Source organism: Haliotis asinina, chromosome 2 (genome assembly GCF_037392515.1).
Source record: "Haliotis asinina isolate JCU_RB_2024 chromosome 2, JCU_Hal_asi_v2, whole genome shotgun sequence".
In the NCBI taxonomy this organism is placed as follows: domain Eukaryota; kingdom Metazoa; phylum Mollusca; class Gastropoda; order Lepetellida; family Haliotidae; genus Haliotis; species Haliotis asinina.
Genome location: NC_090281.1, coordinates 40,477,385 through 40,498,992, shown reverse-complemented (window position 1 = coordinate 40,498,992; position 21,608 = coordinate 40,477,385). Strand labels below are relative to the sequence as shown.

The window sequence follows — 21,608 nt, the reverse complement described above, 5'->3', positions numbered from 1 at the left end:
CGCGGCAGTGTTCAGCCCCTAAATAGCGCTGAGGCCCGTCCCTCGGTATATGGTCTCTGGCTAAATTAAATGGTTGGTTTTATCTTTTCAGTTCCACTTTTGCGGTGAAGAACTGAGTTCGGTCCTTAACAGTGCTACGCATAATGAAATGAGCGTACCGCAAGCGCAGAAGTAACAAAACCATTGGTTTTGAAGTCGTAATCATCAAACGTAGTGCTTATCTCCCCTAATTTCCCTTGTTATGTGACGGAAAGTACCCGAATGGATCTCCGAGGATAGCTTATTCAAGCTATGACGTCGTGTGTAGATATCTATACATTACAGCGTCACATGATAAGGGAGAGGACAAGATGGCGAGTCAAACGCAAGGGATCCAGCAACTGCTTGCTGCTGAAAAGCGTGCTGCTGAGAAAGTTGCCGATGCAAGACGAAGTAAGAATGAACGTATTATATTGTGTGATTATCTTTTAAATGGTAAAGAGTTTCACTAGTTTATATCAATCTGTAAGAAGTCGAAGTCATATATTTTGTTCAACTGGTCATCAGTGAAAATATACAATTCACCTTCGCACGTACACGGATGTACGTTTTCGTGAGATAGCGACATATTTCGTGCTTGGTAATTGTTCAGCCAATTTCGTGGCTAAATGTTGACCTAAGGAAAAGTTTTAGACTGGACATTTAGAAATTACTTATATTAGATCCAACGATTCAGTTCGAAAAGTATTATGGATATCACAATCAAAATAGTGTGATTGATTTGTGATTCGTGTGAAACACTAAGCTTCGGCATTACAATTTGGAGACATTTGCGTTTCGGCGATTAGTACATGTCACAATGGTCCATAATTAACTGGTCATCAGTGGAGAAATTCGCCTCTGTATGGTCAAGGTGTGTCCTGCCTAGCTCAAGGGCATATTGATTAACATATTGCATTTGTCAGTTCTTGATAAAGTGAAGAGTAGAGAACATTCACTAGGTTATTTTAGATATCATTCTGGTCAAAAGCAAGTACAAAGTGTTTTGTTGTATTTAACCACCACTTGCCATTAAAGGGGCACTGATGCGGAGCGAATAATGTTTCTCACCAACGGTCTAATTACGAAATCAAACCGCAAATTGGTCAGCGCCCGCTCCTTCGACCGTGACGGACAAAGGAACTGGGCTCCTGTCCATATTAGCAGAATTTCTTCACCTAAACAGTCGGGAGGCCGGATGCCCATTATATGCCATTTCTTTAAAAATATCTATGGTATTCCTTGTCTGATCGTAACCAAATATCCCAGCAGTGTAGTTCTTTTCGGATGCTTGGATGGTATAGTTACTGATCCAATTTGATCCTATTTCAGTGTTTTTAACCTGATATTTAATCATGTTACATGAAAATATGATGTCTACAGGCACGTAGCCATTTGTTTCAGTACGGAAGATTGCAAGGCTTTATATTTAGGTAATTCTGAGTGTTGGTTCAGCTGTGATAGCAAATATCTTACGAAACTTTTGGTAGCTATGGTAGCTACAATGGTTTATTATTTATGATAATAAAAACACACAGTTGATTTATTTGAATTCGTAAACAAAAAACGATGATTTTGCCTATGGTAGAGAAATCTGAAAATTGTCTTACGTAAAAAACCCTTATTTCACCTATTTACCAAAGTACACAGCAAATGCCCGTGTGTATTCCTTATGTAACGAAATTCGTTGGTATCCTCAAAACAGTTTCGGCCCAATAGTGTTTTCAGGCTGCATGCGACACAGAGATTACATCTTCCTTGCTGTAACTCGCGTTTGATGGTGTAAACCTACACGTGTTATTTGTCATCATTCTCTTGATGGTCAATTCATGAATTTATAACAGGTATAATTAGTAGTAACACCACTTCGGTTACTCAACAAAGGTTCCCATTTGGCATTTCTCCTGTCTGGAGTAAATACTCAACATTATAAATTAAGGTCTGTAATGGCAAATGTATTGTATGTTATGTAATATGTGCATGTAAGTGATGCAAGAGGGTTTATCAACTAAGTTACAAAAACAAACATCGATCAAAGGATTAACCGATAACTCACTGATTGATTAATTACTTTTATCTTCTAGCGGATTTGTCAAAAGGCAGTGTGTGTAGATGACTACACCCTGTCGTAAAGTGTAAGTGCAAAAACAACATCCTCCCTTCAAAGAATTAACCACCCTTACGTTGATTGATTGATTGCTCATTATTGGTTAACTAAATTACTTAGAATAGTGGACATCATACAATTAGTTGCCAGGTGTGCTATCTTGGGAGACCAATCAGAGGTTTATCTGGTTTTCACCAACGAAAGACGTGAAACGATGTGTTACTTTTTCGCAAATGAGACGGTTGTAAGACACGCGACACAGAGCAGGATTACTTACCAGCTGCAGATGAATGGAATACGATTTCTTTCACGTGGATATTGATGGATACATTCCTGAACAAGGTAGTAGCCTGACATCGTTGCTATAAAATTAGTCTGTTTTACATTCATTTTTTTGCATTTTGTTTTAATTTATTTGTTGTAGCATTCAGCAGAATCTGTATGACAGAAAAAACACACTAGATCGCGTAAGCGTGTGAAATAGGATCCACATTGGCATTCTACACAATCAGGGAGCCTATATAGAGAGTATCCCTGTTATAGAGTATCCCTGATACAATGTATAAATGTTGCTGTTATGTTAGAAATTTACTATGAGTATAAGCAGATCGTGTGTTCTTTTATTAATTTTCAGAATCATACTAGTATGACAATAAACTAACTACGGTTATGAGACAAAATATAGAGACGTTTTCCGTCCTAATAGTTTTTTACCATTTCTGCCACGGGCAGATGATTAACCTTCAAAGTGTTTCATTTGTTTTCATAATACATTTGGAATGAAGTAAAAATGACTTCACCTCAGTTGATCTGTCTATGATTAAACTATCAATTGCGCTTACGGACTGCGCAGCAGAGGTCACGAACCAGTCACGAATTCTGGGATATCATCCGGGTACTCACGGGAGAAAAACAATAACAAAAGTTTACACCAGTCCACGGAAATTGCTCCGCATCAGTGCCCCTTTAAATAAAATACACACTATATTGAAGTATTGCATCTCAGTCCCACTGTGCCTCACATCCCAGTAGATATGTAATCTGAAAGAATGCGTGATTTATGTTCATTAAATGGTGAATATGCATGATCACCCACAGCATTACGGCATATGGAAAATAGTATGATTGTGGAACACTCATTCCTGCAGTGTTGTAGGTAGAACTTCAAAGTTATTCCCAAAACAACAAAATGGTGACTGATCATGTACACATATTTTGGTTCTATGAATCATTAGGAAATTACGTTAGCTTGCTCTAACTTCTGTAATCATGTGAGGTGGTGGTGTAGTCGAGTGGGTAAAGCACTGACTTATCAAGCCAAAGATCCAGGTTGGATGCCCCACAGGGATGCCACGTGTGAAGCCCATTTCTGATGTCCCCATTTGTGATATTGCTGGAATATTACTATAAGAGGTGTAAAACGGCACTAACTCACTCTCTGTATAATCATGTTATTAAAGAGGCACTGATCTATGGGATCAACTGATCATTCTATCTTCCATCAATGCCAACTTTGCCTTAGCATTAACTGCCATGAGACGACTTATTCAGATACATTTGATTCTGACATGTGACTGGACTATTCTATGCAATGATATCAGCCTTATATTAAATGTTAATGAATTTCTTCCACCAAAACAATCTGTTGACAAGAACAGTGTATGTCTCTCACATGCCATTATTTAGCATACTAAGATTCTTCAGTGTAAGATCAAAGGCACTGACATTGCTTTATCAAATGATAAATGTTTCGCACTACGTCACAATATATTGGCATCACTGCAACATTCTAGCCTGCCACCTTATAATCAAACACTTTTTCATATATCACAGTGTAACCAACGTCACGTTGCATGTCAGTAGTCATTGCCTTGCACAGCCGCCTATAGAAAACTATTCTGTAATACCCCATACCACAACATGTTTTGCGGGGGATAAAAATGGGGTACTATGGTATAAAAATGCACCCCGTCCGTCCGTGCATATTTATCTTTTCCAAAGCAGAGCTTTAAAACCATTCAATATTTCTTCATCAAACTTGCCACATAGATAGATCTGGTGGTGTATTAGTGCCTTGTGGTAGTTTAGGTATTCTTAATAAAATATTTTTCGCATTTCCATGGCAACAGGTTTGACTGAAATTGTAGACAATACAGGGGATATTGATGACTGTGTCTTCTTGTTTTGTTTGCAGTTGCTTTGCACGGCTAACGTCACTGTTAGAAACATAACATTAATATTTTTCAACAGATAAGATGTCTCACTTCAACTCCCATTTAAATAGCAACATGGCAACATTGGCAGTGTTTTCATTCATACACTCCATCTATGGAATGTTGTGTGACTACTCAGACAGCTTGGGGAGTCATACTACCTATATTCAATAAGGGCAATATTAATGACAGTAAAATTACAGACCTATAACATTATTGAAAGTGTCTGGGAAAATATTTGCGAAGGTAATCAGCCACAGACTAGATAAATGGGTAAAAGATGAAAAGTTCCTTGTTTCTGTACGAGCATTTTTTCGCAAAGGGTTGCGAACAACTGATAATATTTTCATGCTTGAATCTGTTATTACTAAGTATATATCCCTGCATAAGGGCAGGCTGTATTGTGTCTTTGTTGACCTGAAATCAGCTTTCGATTCAATTGTTTGGAAAGGATTGTTTTATAAACTGTGGATATGTTACATTAAAGGTGAAATGTTCCGTTTACTTTGTAATATGTATGCGAATGTAAAAGGTTATATTTCTTTAGAAGATGGTGATACAATTTTTTCGAATGCTTATTTGGCATTAGACAAGGATGCCACTTGTCACCATTTTTATTTTCTTTCTTTATCAATGATGTTGTTCAATTTTTGTCTATGGATAATCAAAGATATATTGACATAGATATACTGAATCTTTTTATTTTGTTCTTTGCTGGCGATATTGCTATGTTTGACAGCACAGTTGAAGGTTTACAGAAAAGAATTGACAAATTGACAAGATATTGCAATAAATGGCAACTAAAAGTTAATATTGACAAGACTAAAGTGATAGTTTTCAGGAAAGGTGGTAGACTAAAACTATATGAACGTTTCACACTCATTGGTAGCTCTATTGATATAGTCCCATCCTATAAGTATCCCAGAGTCCACTTCTCTTCTTCTGGATCGTGGTATATTACACAAAAGACATTGTCAGAGCAGGCAACAAGGGTTCTGTCATTACTGAAGTCTCGAATCCCATATTTAATGAATCTTTCATCACATGTTTTGTTACATGTTTTTGATGTTTAGATTATTCCTGTCTTACCATATGGTGGTGAAGTCTGGGGTTTTCACCCCTCACCCAGTATTATTAGAGTGCATGATAAGTTTTTAAAGGACACTTTTCACCTGTGTAGGACAGTACCAAATATTGTGTCCAGAGGAGAACTTGGACGCTATTCTGTCAAGGTGAATCAATATGTCAGGATATTTAGTTATTGGCTAAGACTAGTATTCCAAGAGGGTAAGATTCTTTATGGATAACAACTTCTTTGTTACACATTATGCGACATTTCGGTATGGATCCTTATACCATTGTCAAGCAGGAGTGAAAACAACTTCTTTATTACATATGATGCGACGTTTTCGGTATGGATCTTTATACCGTTATAACGGTATAAGGATCCATACCGAAACATCGCATCATATGTAATAAAGAAGTTGTTATCCATAAAGAATCTTACCGTCTTATTACTCACCAGCTTCTAATAATGCCAATCACACAAATCACTAGTATTCAACCAGATAATGCAATATTAAAGCATATCTACTTCTACCAATATAAACTGTCAGAAAATGGAATTGATTGTTGGGCATTTAAGATAAAAAAAATTATTGTTTAGGTTAGGGCTTGGCTTTTCTTGGATTGAACATGGCTCAAAAATGCTAATTATTTTCTTAGTGTGTTTAAACAAAGATGTGTGGACATTGATAAACAGTCATGGTTTAGTAATCTAGCCCATTACTCTAAGTTGAGTTTTTACAGGCAAATCAAAGTGAATCACATATTAGAAGACTACCTGTCTATTCTACCCCTACATGTCTACTGTATAGCACTTTGTAATTCCGCTGTTCAAATCACAATCTAATGATTGATATTGGCAGAAGATGCAACATTCCACCAGAAGAAAGATTATGTCCCTTTTGTATTGTCATTGTTCAAGAAACTGAATATCATTTTTTGCTGCAATGTCCCTTTTATTCTGACCTTAGAAATAGCATTTTACTTATATATTATTGTACTTCACCATACATACAAAAAATATATCAGCTTTGTAAATCTGATAATAAATGCTTGGTTAACTGTCTTGCAAAATATGTCTTTCTTGCGTTAAAAAACATGCAAAGTTTTTTAAATTAATATAGTAATAATACATAATCTATATACAGTATGGTTCAAAATTATTGAGAATAGCTAAAGCATTTCATATTATTAAACGAGAACAAATCAGATAAAATTGAATGTATTGTGAAAGTGAACTGACCTTTTCATGTTGTGTAGGTAACAATTTAATATTTCATCAAGTCTCCTTGAGCTTCACGGCACAGTCTAAGACGGGTAGGCATACTTCCTATCAGAGAGGTTAGTGTCTCGTGAGTTATGCTGTCCCAGTATCGGACCACTTCTCTCTTCATGTCTTCAATTTTTGTCAACCCCTTTTGATTCACACATTCCTTCATCATCCCCCAAATGTTCTCAATGGGATTTAAGTCAGGACTATATGCAGGAAATGGTAATGCAGTCACATTTTTCTCCTGAAACCACTGCTTGGCATGTTTTGCGGTATGTTTAGGATCATTATCTTGCTGCAAAATCCAGTCATTTCCATAAAACACATGTGCACTTGGAAGGAGAAAATTATCTAATATGTTAATGTAGCGTTGACTTGTCAGATTTCCCTCAAACACACACAGCGGGGTCGTTCCTAATAAGGATATCCCTCCCCATACATGAAACTTTGGGCTGTATTTAGGTCGTCGATACAACGGTGCTGACGCAGACTTTGTCCAAATTTTCACATTATTGGGATATACCCATATTGAGCTTTCATCAGTAAAAATCACATTTTCCCAGTCAAAGTTTTCATGTGCCAAACACCACTCAACACGCCTGTCTTTATGTTCTTGTTTCATGAGAGGAGAAGGAATTCCAGTCTTTTTCTCCCATCCAAGATCAATCAAATTTCTTCTAACTGTAGATTTTGATACAACTGTTGATCCCCTTTCTATCATTTCATACCTGATGTTGGAGATGCTTGCCTTTTGCTTTTTAGACGCTAAAATTCCCAGCCGGACGCGATCTGAGAAGTCCAACTTTCTGGGTCTCCCTGCTCCTTTCTGGTGCCCCAAATCCTTTCCCTCTTTAAACTTCTTCCTAATCCTATACACAGTAGAAAGAGGAGTTCCTGTTCTCTCTGCCAATGTATTTACATCATCAATTCCTTGATTACACAACTCAAAAATCAACCTTCTTTTATCTTCAACAGACATTGTTGACAGTGCTGAGGAAATTGACGTCTGCTACTAATTCAGGGGAGGTAACTCTAATTGTACTATACTCAGTAGGCCAAGAAGAGTTACCTCCCTTATACCATTACTTAGTTTTAAGTATCAGTGAATCAGTTGAGGTGTTAGGATAGCTCAAAGTAAGAAGAAAAATTCTCAATAATTATGAACCAGACTATACATTCATTTTAGCTCTTGGTACTCTAAACTTCACAAAGTAACGCTATCATATAGCCTCTATATGTAAATTAGGTGATATACAGCTTCTCTTGCCTTGTCAGAAGTAGCAATTCCTTCTGGTATTACCATGCTCTTGTTATCTTGTGTAATAATGCATTTGCTTTGTTAATTTTGATAACAAGTATATAGCTGACTGTCTGGAAAAGTATGTATCCTTTGTAGTATAAAGTGTACCAAATCTTTCAAGGGAAAACACAGTGGTATGCATTTTCCTATTTTCTTATGTATTCACCATATCTACATGTATTTACAACATTGGTGCCTCATGAAATAACACATTTATTATAATGCTCATATACGTCAAACGGTCTGGTGGTACTCTCACGGTATATTGTTTGTTTCAAGGTCACGTTTCCTTAGACTTTGGAAGTCCTCCTCTCCTATACTATAGTGTTTTGTTGCCTTTGTGAACATATATCTGCTGTATAAATCTGATATTTAAATACATTATTGTTTCCTTGGTGAAGTATGTATCCCTGTAGTACAAAGCTTGTAGAATCTATTAAAGAAATATATCAATGCCAAGCATCAGATATACTTACATGTATTTACTATACTGGCGCTCTGCAAGTAATGCAGTTGTTTTGCCCTTATATAATATATCAGCTGTGCAAATCTGATAATAAGTTGACTGTGACCGAGGCATGTACTCTCCGCAGTATAAGGTGTGGAAATCATTTAAGCAAGTACAACAATGGCATGCATTTATATATATAACTCATTATATTTATATTTATCTCTTATGGTGCGCCATAAGATAATGTAATCATTATATTGCCTCTTGTACATGCAAAATGGTCTGGTGGTACTTTCCATGGCATACCTTTGGTTTCAATGCTATTTATACTTAGACTCTTGATGCTCACTATTTGTGTACTATTATCTTTAGTTCATTCAGTATAAAAATATATTTGTTGAGCAAAATTGATAAGGACACCATAGACTGTCGTGTATAGTATACCTTTTGTATTAAATAATGGGCAAGTCTTTAAAGTTAAAGCTAATATAATGTAGTTACTCATATTTTATTATTATAACTTTGCATATCCATTACATGTGGTGTTCCATATTAATGCTATTGTTGTATCACTTTATGGTGCATTCATCCATGAATTACCATGGCTTAATGTCCGTACAAGAAACTTTGTAATTTCAGTAGCTATACCACTGTCTGTCTCGTTAAGTATGTTTTTCCTCATACTTTACTTCACTTTGCTTTACTGAAGTTAAGTTAGTAACCTGTACTTATGTATGTATTCATTATGACTATAGATGCTCAATTCAACTGGCTTTAAAGGTAATGTGATTGTGTTTATACCGTCACATGTAAAATGGGCCGGTGGCCTTATTTACTTTCGAATAAACAAACTATGACTCAGACAGCTTCGACTGAATTTACCGATCTAAAGTTACTTTAATAGAAGAAATGCAACATTCATATTGCCCAATATGGTTGACGTTATTGGCCGACTAAAATAACATAGACCTGAATCTGGACGTACATCGTCTTTAACTGTAATAGTGCATGGCAAACGTGTGCTCTATTACACTTTACATGGTGGTAGATTGATCTGTATTTCTTAAATATCACTGGTAGTTCTTGTCTGGTGTTCATAAAGTGTCACAGCAGTGCAAGCTCTTTCAGATTTCCTGATAATGACTGATCCAGTTTGTTCCTATTTATGTGGAGATTTTATAGAACAAATAAACTCAAATTTTTTTGTGCTCTTTTAACCATTACCTATGAAAGACTTGTGGTTAGTCACCTAACCCATTCTTAAAAACTTGAGGTTAATTCATGCCAAGTGATTAAAAGTTGCCCAAAAGCCATCTGCTTCACTCTTGCCCACCAACGAAACCACACACAGGTTACGTAACTCTGTCGCCAGAGCCGTGCAATGACATCATAGGAGGAACGATTTTCAGTTAATTGTACAGAAAATGTGTTGTAAGCTTGTCATTTTGTTGATTTCTCGATGTTAACAAAGACATGCTGAATTGTTGTGTTGCCGTCAATTGCTCTTTGGGGTCGGGCGATGTCACTATGCACAGATTTCAATGCAACCCCATAGTTTTTGCTAAATGTTTTTTTGTGTGTGTGTGAAGCGAGCGTTGTGGAAGCCTGTCGTATATACTAAATCGGATGGTTCGCCCTCTATCTCACTTCCAGGATAGAAAATGCTATTGAGACTTGTTTTCATCGAGTTATAAAATCAAGACTACTTACAACACATTGCTGACCAAAATGATTTTGCATGAACATAACAATTTCTTCCTCGGAGGCGAGGTTGTAGTCGAAGTGACAATATTATTGACAGTAATATATTGACCCCCGCCTCGATTCCAAGAGTGAAATTGGTATGTTACAAGCAATGTCATACAAAATTCTATTGTCCATCAATCAAATATATATGTACTATCAGGAGAAAGTAATTTTGATTTTCTTCGTCGGTGAAAACAAACTTAAATAGCATTTATCCTCTGACAAGGTGTCCCCATTTTTTAACATCATGAAGTCACAGGCTAAAGTCAGTTAGAATTATTGAGATTATGGTTTGTTTTCATCAAGGTAGAAAATCAAAACTACTCTCTACTACTAGTAAAATATGTAATCTAATCATGGCCAAAACGGAATTTGCATGACATAACTTGTAACATAAGGACTTCCACGGAAGCGAGGTGGGGGTCGAAGTGAAAATACTGCACGATAAATTTCTTCAGTTGCTAAATTCACTTGGTTTGTAAATTTTCACTCACCAGTAGACACTTGTCAATGTACGTCTTTATATTTGGTCTTATAATCATAATTACTCTATAATCATGGTGGGCGAGCTGGCTAAGGTGCCAGACTAGTGATCCAGTGAGGTTGAGGTTTTGGGATCAAGCCCACCTGTGACCGGGTGTAAAAACCTTGGAGTCAACTTTGTGTGCAGATTCTTTCAGTGTTGTCACAACCCCTAGTGTACAGTACACAACCCTGTGCACTTAAAAGAACCCACGAATCTGTTGGTATATGACCAGTTAGTGGCCACATAAACAAGTGCATACACCTAGCTGTGGTAAAATAAATTAAAGTTATAGGAGCAATGTCAAGCTATTACCTTATTTGAGGAATGTATTCATCAATATCCACAAGAACGAGTGATATACCATTCATCTGCAGATTTCTCAAGTGATGTGTCTTTTAACAGTCTAATGTACGAAAAAGTGATGTGTCGTTTTCACATTGGTGTATAGTCTCATTGGTCACCCAAGATGGCACACCTAGCAAATAATTGCATAATGTCTGTCATTCTTTTAAAAAAATGATTTAGTAAGCCAATAATGAGCAATCAGTCAAGGAATTGGCGGTTAATCCTTTGAAAGAAGGGTGTTGTTTTTACACAGACACAGACATGACAGAGTGTATTCAGTATAGATTAGTAAATGTACATACATAAACACTACCTTTTGACAAATCCACATTTATATCCACATAAAAGTAATTAATCAGTCAGTGTGTTATCGGTTATTCCTTTGAAGGATACAGACACAAGATATGCCAAATGGGGACCTTTGTTGGGTAATCTAATTAGCGTTACCACTAATTATACCTGTTCTATATTCATTAACTGAGCATTAAAGGCCACATGCAACCAAAAAATCAAACATAATTAAAACACAATTACCACTTATTCATGACATATAATATGCATTGCTGCTCGTAAAAAAAAAAAAAAAATTATAAGCGTGTAATCGCACAAGTCATAAATAAATATATTTTGTTTATGGCATTTAGCCTGATATGTGGTCAGTGATTGAAGCTGTGGATTGCATATTGTCTGTTGCAGACAGCCAGGCAGACATATAGGTGTCAATAAACCAGACATTGAGCTTTCTCTGTGACAGAGGCTGCTTACCACAATCAACATTTTCTTTTTATGTAACTAGTAGATTATTTACTTGTTTGTGCAGACAACCTAGATTAGACTACTGCTCACGACCTCATACTCCGGGCATGCATACTGTTTCAAGCTCTGCGAACCTATTCATTGCGCATTCGTTATGGGCGCAGCACAGCTGTTGAAACCAGTTTTTCGTCCAGCGCTGGGGGAAATTTAGTGAATCATTTGAACTCTGAATTCACTGGCTTGTTTTTTTCATCACAGTTTTCTTTTTCAACTTTATAGGCTGAATTGTCAGTTTTGATGATTTGTTTCAGTAAGTGCATACCGAAAGGTATCAGAATCTACAAAGTTGTGTTATATGTTGCATGTGACCTTTAAAGTGGATACAGGCTCGCAAGCCAACATCATTCCACTAAGCAAATTCAGTTAAATCAGAGATTACCAATAAAATCTCTTTCGAAAATCATTTGTAAAACTGAAAAGTTACAGTGGCAACATAATACCACAGTTTGGGAAGTGCAAGCTTTCATGTGGAGACATTGAATTAGAATTTCACATCATGGACACTGAACAGATTCCTCTATTAGGTTGCAAAACTTCACTGGAACTTAATGTTATCAAAGTGATGTATGTCAAGATGGAAGAAATTATAGGAGAATTTTCTGGAATCCTCTCAGGGCTTTAGTATCTCAACAAGCCTTACCACATAGAAATAGATCCATCAGTTACTACATTAATACATCCTCCACATAAAAGTGCCTACTGCACTCAGTGATAAGGCCATGACTCTCTGGACAGTGGAAAGTCTGCTAGGTTTCATAAACTATTTGGCATATTCCAAATCTCTCATAACTATCTGAACCAATAAGACAACTTATTAGAAAGGATGCAGAGTTCATGTGGTCACATGAACAACAAAATGCATTTAAATGGATTGTTGCATATCTTACTGCAGATCCAAATCTAGTACTCAGGTACTATGTTGTCACAAAACCAGTTACTGTTATTTGTGATGCATCTAAGTACGGGCTCAGAGCCATGTTGTCGCAAGATGATCAACCAGTAGCATATGCTTCAAGGTCTATGCACAAATTGAGAAGGAGCTATTGGCTGTAGTGTCCAGCCTGGAAAGATTTCATCAGTGTACTTACAGTAGAGATGTTAATGCAGAATCAGATCACAAACCACTTGAATCCATTCTCAAAAAAACACTCTCAGCTGCACCACTTAGGTTACAACAGATATTGCTCAGGCTGCAAAAGTATACATTCTCATTAATCTACAAACAAGACAAAGGAAAGTTAGTAGCTGACATGTTATCCAGAGCACACGTTCCTGCTAGAGAAGATTGTGGAAATCTGGAGAATGATATTGCTTGCTATGTTCATACTTTACCGTCTAATCTACCTGCTACTGGTGCAAAGATTGGAAGAAATATTAGGTAAGCCACTAGCAAGGATAAAGATTTGAAGATACTGAAGTCTATCATCTTGAACATATGGCCTGACTACAAATCCTTGGTACCCAGTCAAGTACATTAATACTGGAAACATAGAGATGAACTGTCAAAAATAGACAAATGTTTTCAGAGGAGAAAGAAAAAACATTCTCAAAGCAATGAGGCACGAAATGCTGCAGGAAATACTCATTGGACTCAAGTCTAAATGATGTGCGAGAGATATCTTCTGGCCAGATATGAGCACACAGATAACAGATATGATCTCCAGATGTACTACATGTACTGGTGTGGAACTCAGACATTCTCAACATAAAAAACCAATGATTACAACAACTATTCTTACCAGGCCATGGGAGAAGACATGCACAGATCTGTTTATGTGGAATGGGTCAGACGACTTGTTGGTGACATTCTCAGCAAGACATTCAGACAGACATATTTATTCAATAAAGAGGCCAATGTCCCTTGAGACATACACTTCTGTTGATATATGTTTACTACCTGGATGTCATCATATAACTACCAAGCAGACACAGGCATGAAAATAGGTTAATAGTGGTGGGTCGGTGTTTCTGTACTAAGTATATAGTATTCCCAGAAATTATTGAGAATCATGTTGCGTCATGTAACTCATTACGTTTATTAACTTCTGGCGTTTTACTTACATAAACATGTTAAAACATCATCCTTTTACAGTCTCAGTCTTGTTTTAGTACTTTGTTAGACCTCCTCGCTCAGCAATGCATGCCTGAATACGCCTAGGCACACTACCCATCAAAGTTTGTAGGTAATCGTGTGACAGGGTATCCCAATATTGGACCACCTCGGCCTTCATATTTTCAATATTTCTCAGTCCCTTTTGGTTTATTCTGTCCTTCATGACTCCCCACACATTCTCAATTGGGTTTAGGTCTGGGCTGTAACTGGGCCAGTCTAAAACTTGAACATTTTCGCCCGACAACCACTGTTTTGTGTAGCGCGCAGTGAGTTTTGGGTCATTATCATGCCGGAAAATCCAATCATCTTCATACAATGTTTGTGCTGTTGGAAGAAGGTGACCATTTAGAATGTCAACGTATCTTTCTTTTGTCAAGTTTCCCGTGAAAACACACAATGGCGTCACTCCGCGAGCCGATATGCCACCCCACATGTGAAACTTCGGGCTATGTTTTGGTCGCTGGTAGATAGGTTTGACTGTATCTTTGGTCCAAATTTTCACACAATTAGGGAAAAGCCAAACAGAACTTTCATCCGAAAAGAAAACATTATCCCAATCTTGATTTTCATGAGCCCAACACCAGTTTAAACGTTTTTCCTTTTGTGCATCTTTCATCAATGGCGAGGGAATTCCATGTTTTCTCACCCAATTAAGTCTCTGTAATTCCTGCCTAACTGTTTCATTGCATACCTGAGGACTTCCTCTGCTTATCATTTCATTTCTGATGTTCTTCAATTTGCCCCTACTCACAATCTGCCCAAGTCTTTGGCGATCCACAACACTGAATTTTCTAGGCCGACCTGCCCCTGCTTTGTGCTCTATCCTGGTTCCTGTTTGAATATTCTTCAAAGTTCTGTAAACTGTAGACAGAGGAATACCATGTCTACAAGCTAACACTTTAGTATCAGCCTCACCCCTTTCAAAATCATCTAGAATGAGCTTTCTTTTCTCTCTTGCTGTAAATTCTGCCATGTCAACACAGGAAGCCATCTGCTCAGACAAGTGAGATAACTCTTGACGTAATGAGCTGCCTTCTAAGCCTTCAAGAGTTGTGTCCCTTATTTAGTATGCTTAGTGCATAGTGAAAGCCCTTTTTCCAATCTTAGCATCATTAGAAAAAAAACAAAGATTTTCTCAATAATTTCTGGGAACACTGTAAATGCATGCATAAGAATTTACCATGCAGGGTAGAGGCATTACTGTGAGCCAGTAGTAATTGCAAAAGCTAAGTGCTTATGAATTGATAGTGATGGTTCTCAGTATCCATACTTTATATAAACACATAGAAATGCTATGCAGCACAGAAATATGACAGTGTATCAGTAATAACTGAAAGACGAAGTGCTTATGGATTTATTGTGTTGGCTCTCAAAGACCATACTTTACATAAATACAGATGCATAGTATGCCAGGTACTGGCATTGCTGTGTACGAGTGGTAACTACAAGGCTATGTGCCTATGGGTTAGTGGTGTTGGCTCTCTTTATAGAAATATTAACATAAACTATGCAAGGAAACATTGCATGATGTCAGTAAATTTGCTATATCTTGCGACAAATAATGAGATATAACATAAGGTATAAGCAGGTATATATATTTCTTTTGTAAGACATTCATAACTCACATGAAATCAATTTTCTCAAGACATAGAATACCTGTAGAACTACGCAGTGACAATGGGCCACAGTTTACATCAAGGGAATTTCAAGAATTCGCAAATCCAAGAGGATTTCAGCATGTCACAACTAGTTCGTAATCATTCACAGTCCGATGGACTTGCAGAGAAATCTGTCCAGATTGCGAAGAGAATGCTGGAGAAAGCAAGATGGACAAGAAAGATGGTTACCTCAGTTCAATGGAAGACTTTAATTATGATCACAAATTTAAGTATAAGTTTACTTACATCAGTAACTGCAAAACAGTCATTTTCGAGGGGAGTTGCAGTGACTGTATCATCAGTTATTGGATAGCCCCATCGCCAAGTGACATGCACACCCTCCTGTTGATGTATGGTCGGTAAAGTTCTGTCGGTGGGTCGTGCATGTTGATTGTCTATCATAGGTTTTAAGCAACAACCGAGAGAACAGAACAATTATCAAAAGTGGTAATTTCTGTAATTTCTGTGCTCCGCAATTATGAATGGAAGTGAATTACTAAACTATCAATAGTCACACTTACTATCAATGCATTGATACTCTTTCATTTCTACAATAAGTTACATGCTATTGGAGACTCAACTATTGCAATCTATCAATAGTTTGATGCATCATTACAGCCCAACTGTTCAGGCAGCCCATGGCTTCACTGCAATATCAATTTATGACAATACTTCATTTATGTAGCACCTAGCATCCATCTGTATAGCTGCCTGTGAGGCACTAAATGGTTAATAATCACATGACTTATCCCACCAGGTACCCATGTTTTGCTGTGTGAATACAGACAAATTTCTGGACAAACTCATACATGTCTGAAGTTATTCCCAAAATGTACGGACAGGTGCTTACCTAGATATCTTTATATCAAGATTTTTGTTCAGTTTTTAATAATTTCCTTCTGAAAAGACAATACAGACTGTGAAATTGAATTTGAACAGTATGCTGTGCATCTTAATGGAAATATTCAGTTAGATAATTTTTTTATGGAGCTATGGAGCTGCAAATAGTTTCAGGAAATGGTAAAATCAAGAAGTCAAGAATAAAGGACATTTAGCGAATGATTTTAAACACATTTTTTAAACGTGTCTTTTAATTGATTTAATTTGGAATGTCCTGAAATTATCTTTGAAATGCAAGTGTTTCACACTGTAAAGTCAGATTTTTTTTAAACTTAGAACTCTGAAGTACAAAGTATTTAATGCTCACAGTCACTATCTGTCGGTTGAATCACAGTCACTTTCTGCCTGTTGAATAACATTCACTATCTGCCTGTTAAAATAATAATCACAGTCTATATTTGTCCTTTGAATCACAGTCATTTTCATCCTGTTGAATTGCAGTGACTACCTGTCTGTTGAATCACAGTCACTATCTGTCCATTGAATCACAGTCACAACCTGTAGTATCTACATGCATCAAGTGTTTTGGAAAACATTAAAACTTTTAGTTTTACCATTGTACAGTACGAAAGCATGTTTGGTAAACTAAAATAACCATTACATTGTCTTTTAGGGAAAGCCAACCGTTTGAAACAAGCAAAGAAGGAGGCTGATGGAGAGATCAATGCATACAAGGGGGATCGAGAGAAACAGTACAAAGAGTATGAAGCCAAGGTTTGATACTTTTTGTGCATGTATTTGTTGTGACAACTGGGCTTGTTATGGTCAGTTAATATGTCTTACAGTTGCTTGCTTTATATCCCCCCTGCATATCCCCCTCGTCTGTCTGTCTGTCCCTCCATCCATCTGTCTATCTTGTCTGCCCGTAATCATATTGTTTCCAGAGTATAACTCAAAAGCCATTCAATATTTTTAGACCAAAATAGATAGATATAATAACGAACGATTCAGACTTTGTCTCAAAAGTGAAAGGTGTGTTTCGTTTCCGGAGCACAACTCAAAAACTTTTTAATATCTGTCAGCAAAATTTAGTAGATATGTAGAAATTGATAGCTATGGGTAGCCTGTGTTTGTGGCTTACTTTTCAGGTGTGTTTTAACATCCATTAATCTCTAACTGTAACACAGTTATTTTCTGAACTGGTAACTTCATTATTTTCGTGAAGGTCGGTCACGCATTAAGTCGTCTAGTTTATTGTTTAATGCATTACTGTTGACTGTCCTTACACGATAGGATTCCTCAAGTCGTGAACTCTGTAATGGTGTTAAGAATTACTTATTACGGCTTGTTATTGTTTCATGATAGTAATTTTATCGGGTTGGACAAAGCACTTTTTGGCATCGGCTGAAGGATAACCTAACGTCAATTGACGTTGTCTACGTTGATGTCCGCGCCTCTCATATAAAATATGTTGAACGCTTGTTAGGGTTACTCAGTAAAAATCTCGCCTTCAGACATAATGCATGTTGGCATGAGTCGGTCGCTGATTCAGCGTTCCTTAACCAAGACAGTCAGGATAATCAGATAGTGGGAACTTTATACCATTTTTGGATTGAACTACCAGTGTGTGGTATTTTATTCACTTACCGGATATTTATGGGAATAATGTGTGGAATGTGATTCTATATGTCACGGTAGGTCCAGTACTGTTTGATGCCATATTATCAGGTGTAATAGCTGTGTAGTGTAGTGAATCCTATTATAAGAATACTTAAACCTTTTATTGGAACACGGTAAAATTCCTCTGAAGTGTATTCAATTTCAGAATAATTCACGGTAGACTAAGAGTCTTTTAACTGTGTTTTTGTATCCCTAATCGACTATCATTTGATATCCTTGACTTGTCGAATTTTCATATTTAGACATAACCGTCTAAACTATTAGTTATCGCACTTATTCATTAATTGACTCCTATCAAATCAATACCTTGGCTTCGAGTAAATATTCTTGAAAACCATGTAAATCTTCTAAAACTCTGTACACTTGTGCATGGTGATATAAGTACTCAAAAAAGTCTCAGTGTATTTTGTAGGAAGACATTTTAGGAGCAATGTAAATCTCCTTAAACTCTATACACTTGCGCACGGTGATATAAGCACTCAAATAAGTCTCAGTGTATTTTGTAAGGGGTTGGGCAAGTTTATGCCTCAGGTGTGATACCACATTAGTGGCTTGTTATATCTCCATTGTGTGAATACGGAGATAATATTTAAATTCTATTTCTGGTGTTCATTGTTACCTCATATGTAGCTCTGTTGTTATAATAATATACTTCAGATCAAACTTTTATTCTTGAGGTTGTCCTTTGCCACTAGTTGGAACCAAGTTACCTATATATATTTGAACCCATGGTTAAGGTTAGTTACAGAAATTCCTCTAGTTAAGGTTGTTTTGATCAGCGCCGTAACATCATGAAACCCTGAATGTTTTTAAATATTTGAAAATGATACGTACAGTGACTACTGTTAATTGCAGTCTGCACTGAATTTAGCTGGTTTGCAACAGGGTTAACTTCAGCACAACAGGGGATTTTTGTGCCATAATAATATGGCTGGGGGCATATAGGATTGCTCTCGGTGTCTGTCCGTATGAAACAGAGATGTACTTTGTCCACTTCTCTAAAACTACTATATGGAATTCAACAAACTTAAATGTGGGACTCCAGTGGTGTGCATCTCATATGTTGTTTTTGTATTTCAGGGTTTTTTTGTAAGTGTAGAGACATTTGAACTTATGTACATTTTGCTATATTTCTCAATGATGATAGTGAAATGAGGACTGGGTCAGGGGGTGTATGTTGTCCACTTCTCCTCAAAAACTACTTTATGGAATTCATATATGTTACTTATGTGCTTTATAGAGATTCTAAAAGTGTTCATCTCATATTTTGTTTTTCTATTATATTTATTTTGCCAATTTTAGTTCCATTTGAACTTACATAAATTTTGTTTAATTTCTCTCTGAATATAGTGTTTAATGGGGTTGAAGTATATCCACTTTTCCACAAAAGCTGCTCAACAGAATTGATTGAACTCTACATGTGTTTCATTGGGACTCTAAAGGGGTGCATCTCATACCTTGTTCAACCAAATTCTTAATTTGGTCTATTCTACAGACATTTGAACTTGGAATTGGGATCTATTTGTCCCATAAAACAGGGGGTGTACTTTTTTTCCACTTCTCCTCAACAACCACTGCACAAATCATATCTAACTTACATATGCCTTTCATAGAGACTCTAAAGGTGTGCGTGTCATATGCTGTTTTTGTATTTTATAGTATTTTGTATGTTTAGAGACAATTTGAACTTAGATAAATATTGTGGAATTTCTCTCTGATGATAGCAAATTAGGGGATTAAATCTATCCACTTCTCCACAAAAAGTGCTCAACATAATCGATTAAGCTTGTATGTGTGTTTCATTGGGAGTCAAAAGGTGTGCATCTCATAGTGGCATAGATGTTTATTAAATTTGTTCAGTAGAAATTAATCATCAGAGCACACTCAGTGTAGGGAACTCTTCCTTCAGCAGCGGGGGCATCCATGTGCCTAGACATAGTGTTTTTTTTGTTTATGTGAATGCATTTGTGGGGATTGGTATTAAGAATGGACTCAGTGTGCCCATCTATCTGTCCATCTGTGCAAATTTGTCATTACCAAATCAGAACCTAAAAACAACAAACCTGGCACACAGACAGGTGTATTGGTGAATTGTGCCTTTGGGTAGTTTTGTATTTTTGATTAGAGTGACAAAAGTAATGTTTCCATTTCAGGTCCTAGGATCCCGTGGTGATATGGAAACCAAAATTGAGGAGAACACACGCCAGAAGATCTCTGAGCTCAATGAGAGTGTCAAGCGCAACAGTGAAGCTGCTTTGAGACGTCTTTTGGATATTGTCTATGACATCAAACCTGAATTGCATGAAAATTTGCAGCTATAATCTTGTCAAAGCTCCTCTTTGTTCCTTCTATAGAGAATTTCAGGGAGATACATGGAGAATTTCAGTAATGACAGACAAGGACTGAATTGTCAAACATTATCATTTTGAAAGTTATGGTAGGTGTTCCTTTGATTGTTCTGGTTATGTCAGTAATAGTTTTGCTACATGACGTTCTGTGTATTATGTGTTTGTGGCGTCATCTCAATCTGGTCAATCTCACTTGTTCTGAATATTGATATTAAATCTTGAAACTTGTTTTCGTTTCCTTTTAACTTCACATTACCTGAAACAATAATCCGCTTTTTGTTATGGCTTATTATCTTATCCAATTGCAACAACATGAGACTGTTTCCACCAAACACAATACCAAAGCATGATTTTTTACATTTGGAAGATGTATTAATGTCTCATGTAATATGCTGTGGCATCTGAACAATGTTGAGTGAAGTTTCTGGAGGCATGACGTGACAAAATGTCAATTGTCAAATATGATGGTTTGGAATCCGAATGGTTCATGGAAAATTGAGAGAATATTTTGGATGCTTTGTCCAGACAAAGATTCAACATTATCATGCTGGAGAAAATAGCAAAACAACTTGAGCAGGTCAACACTTTGGCCCATTGAACTTGTATGGTGGTTACTCCTTTACCAGACATGACCAAAACATTTTACTTCAGTCATTGAGAAAAGGGAAAGGAACATATGAGGGACTTTTTAATATGTACATTATGTTGTGAGTCCTAGTAACCCTGATGTTACAACCAGAAATTGGAATTAAGTATACATGTTCCTGGTTATGAAGACCAAATCCTTTCAGACCTTTTGACGCTGATATGTAGCTTAGGACAGCATAAAACTAAACTCACTCAAAACATTTTATGTCACTCAGCTGTGCAATTACCCCAGTATTTCGGGTTACAGAAACTAGTTTTTATTATACAAAGTGTTAAATTAGTGAAAAGACAGTACTGTTGTAACATTTTAGTGTAAATGTATATCTGTAAAGTCTCAAGGTAGACAATGTACTGGAAAATGTCCACTAAGACAGAACCTGGTATCATAGGCATCACTCCATTTGGTGTCAAGACTAGGAGGGAGAGATCTTGAGAAACAGGCAGTAGTATTATGCTGCCTGAAA

General features: G+C 36.7%; 1 protein-coding gene across 1 annotated transcript; it reads left to right on the top strand.

Moving 5' to 3' along the window:
• The first annotated feature begins 6 nt into the window (after window positions 1-6).
• LOC137273706 (V-type proton ATPase subunit G-like) lies at window positions 7-20,724 on the top strand. The gene is made up of 3 exons (XM_067806506.1): window positions 7-432; window positions 17,142-17,242; window positions 20,302-20,724. The coding sequence occupies exons 1-3, from the start codon at window positions 351-353 to the stop codon at window positions 20,467-20,469; spliced, it is 351 nt and encodes a 116-aa protein (XP_067662607.1). The 5' UTR covers window positions 7-350; the 3' UTR covers window positions 20,470-20,724.
• The last annotated feature ends 884 nt before the right edge of the window (window positions 20,725-21,608 follow it).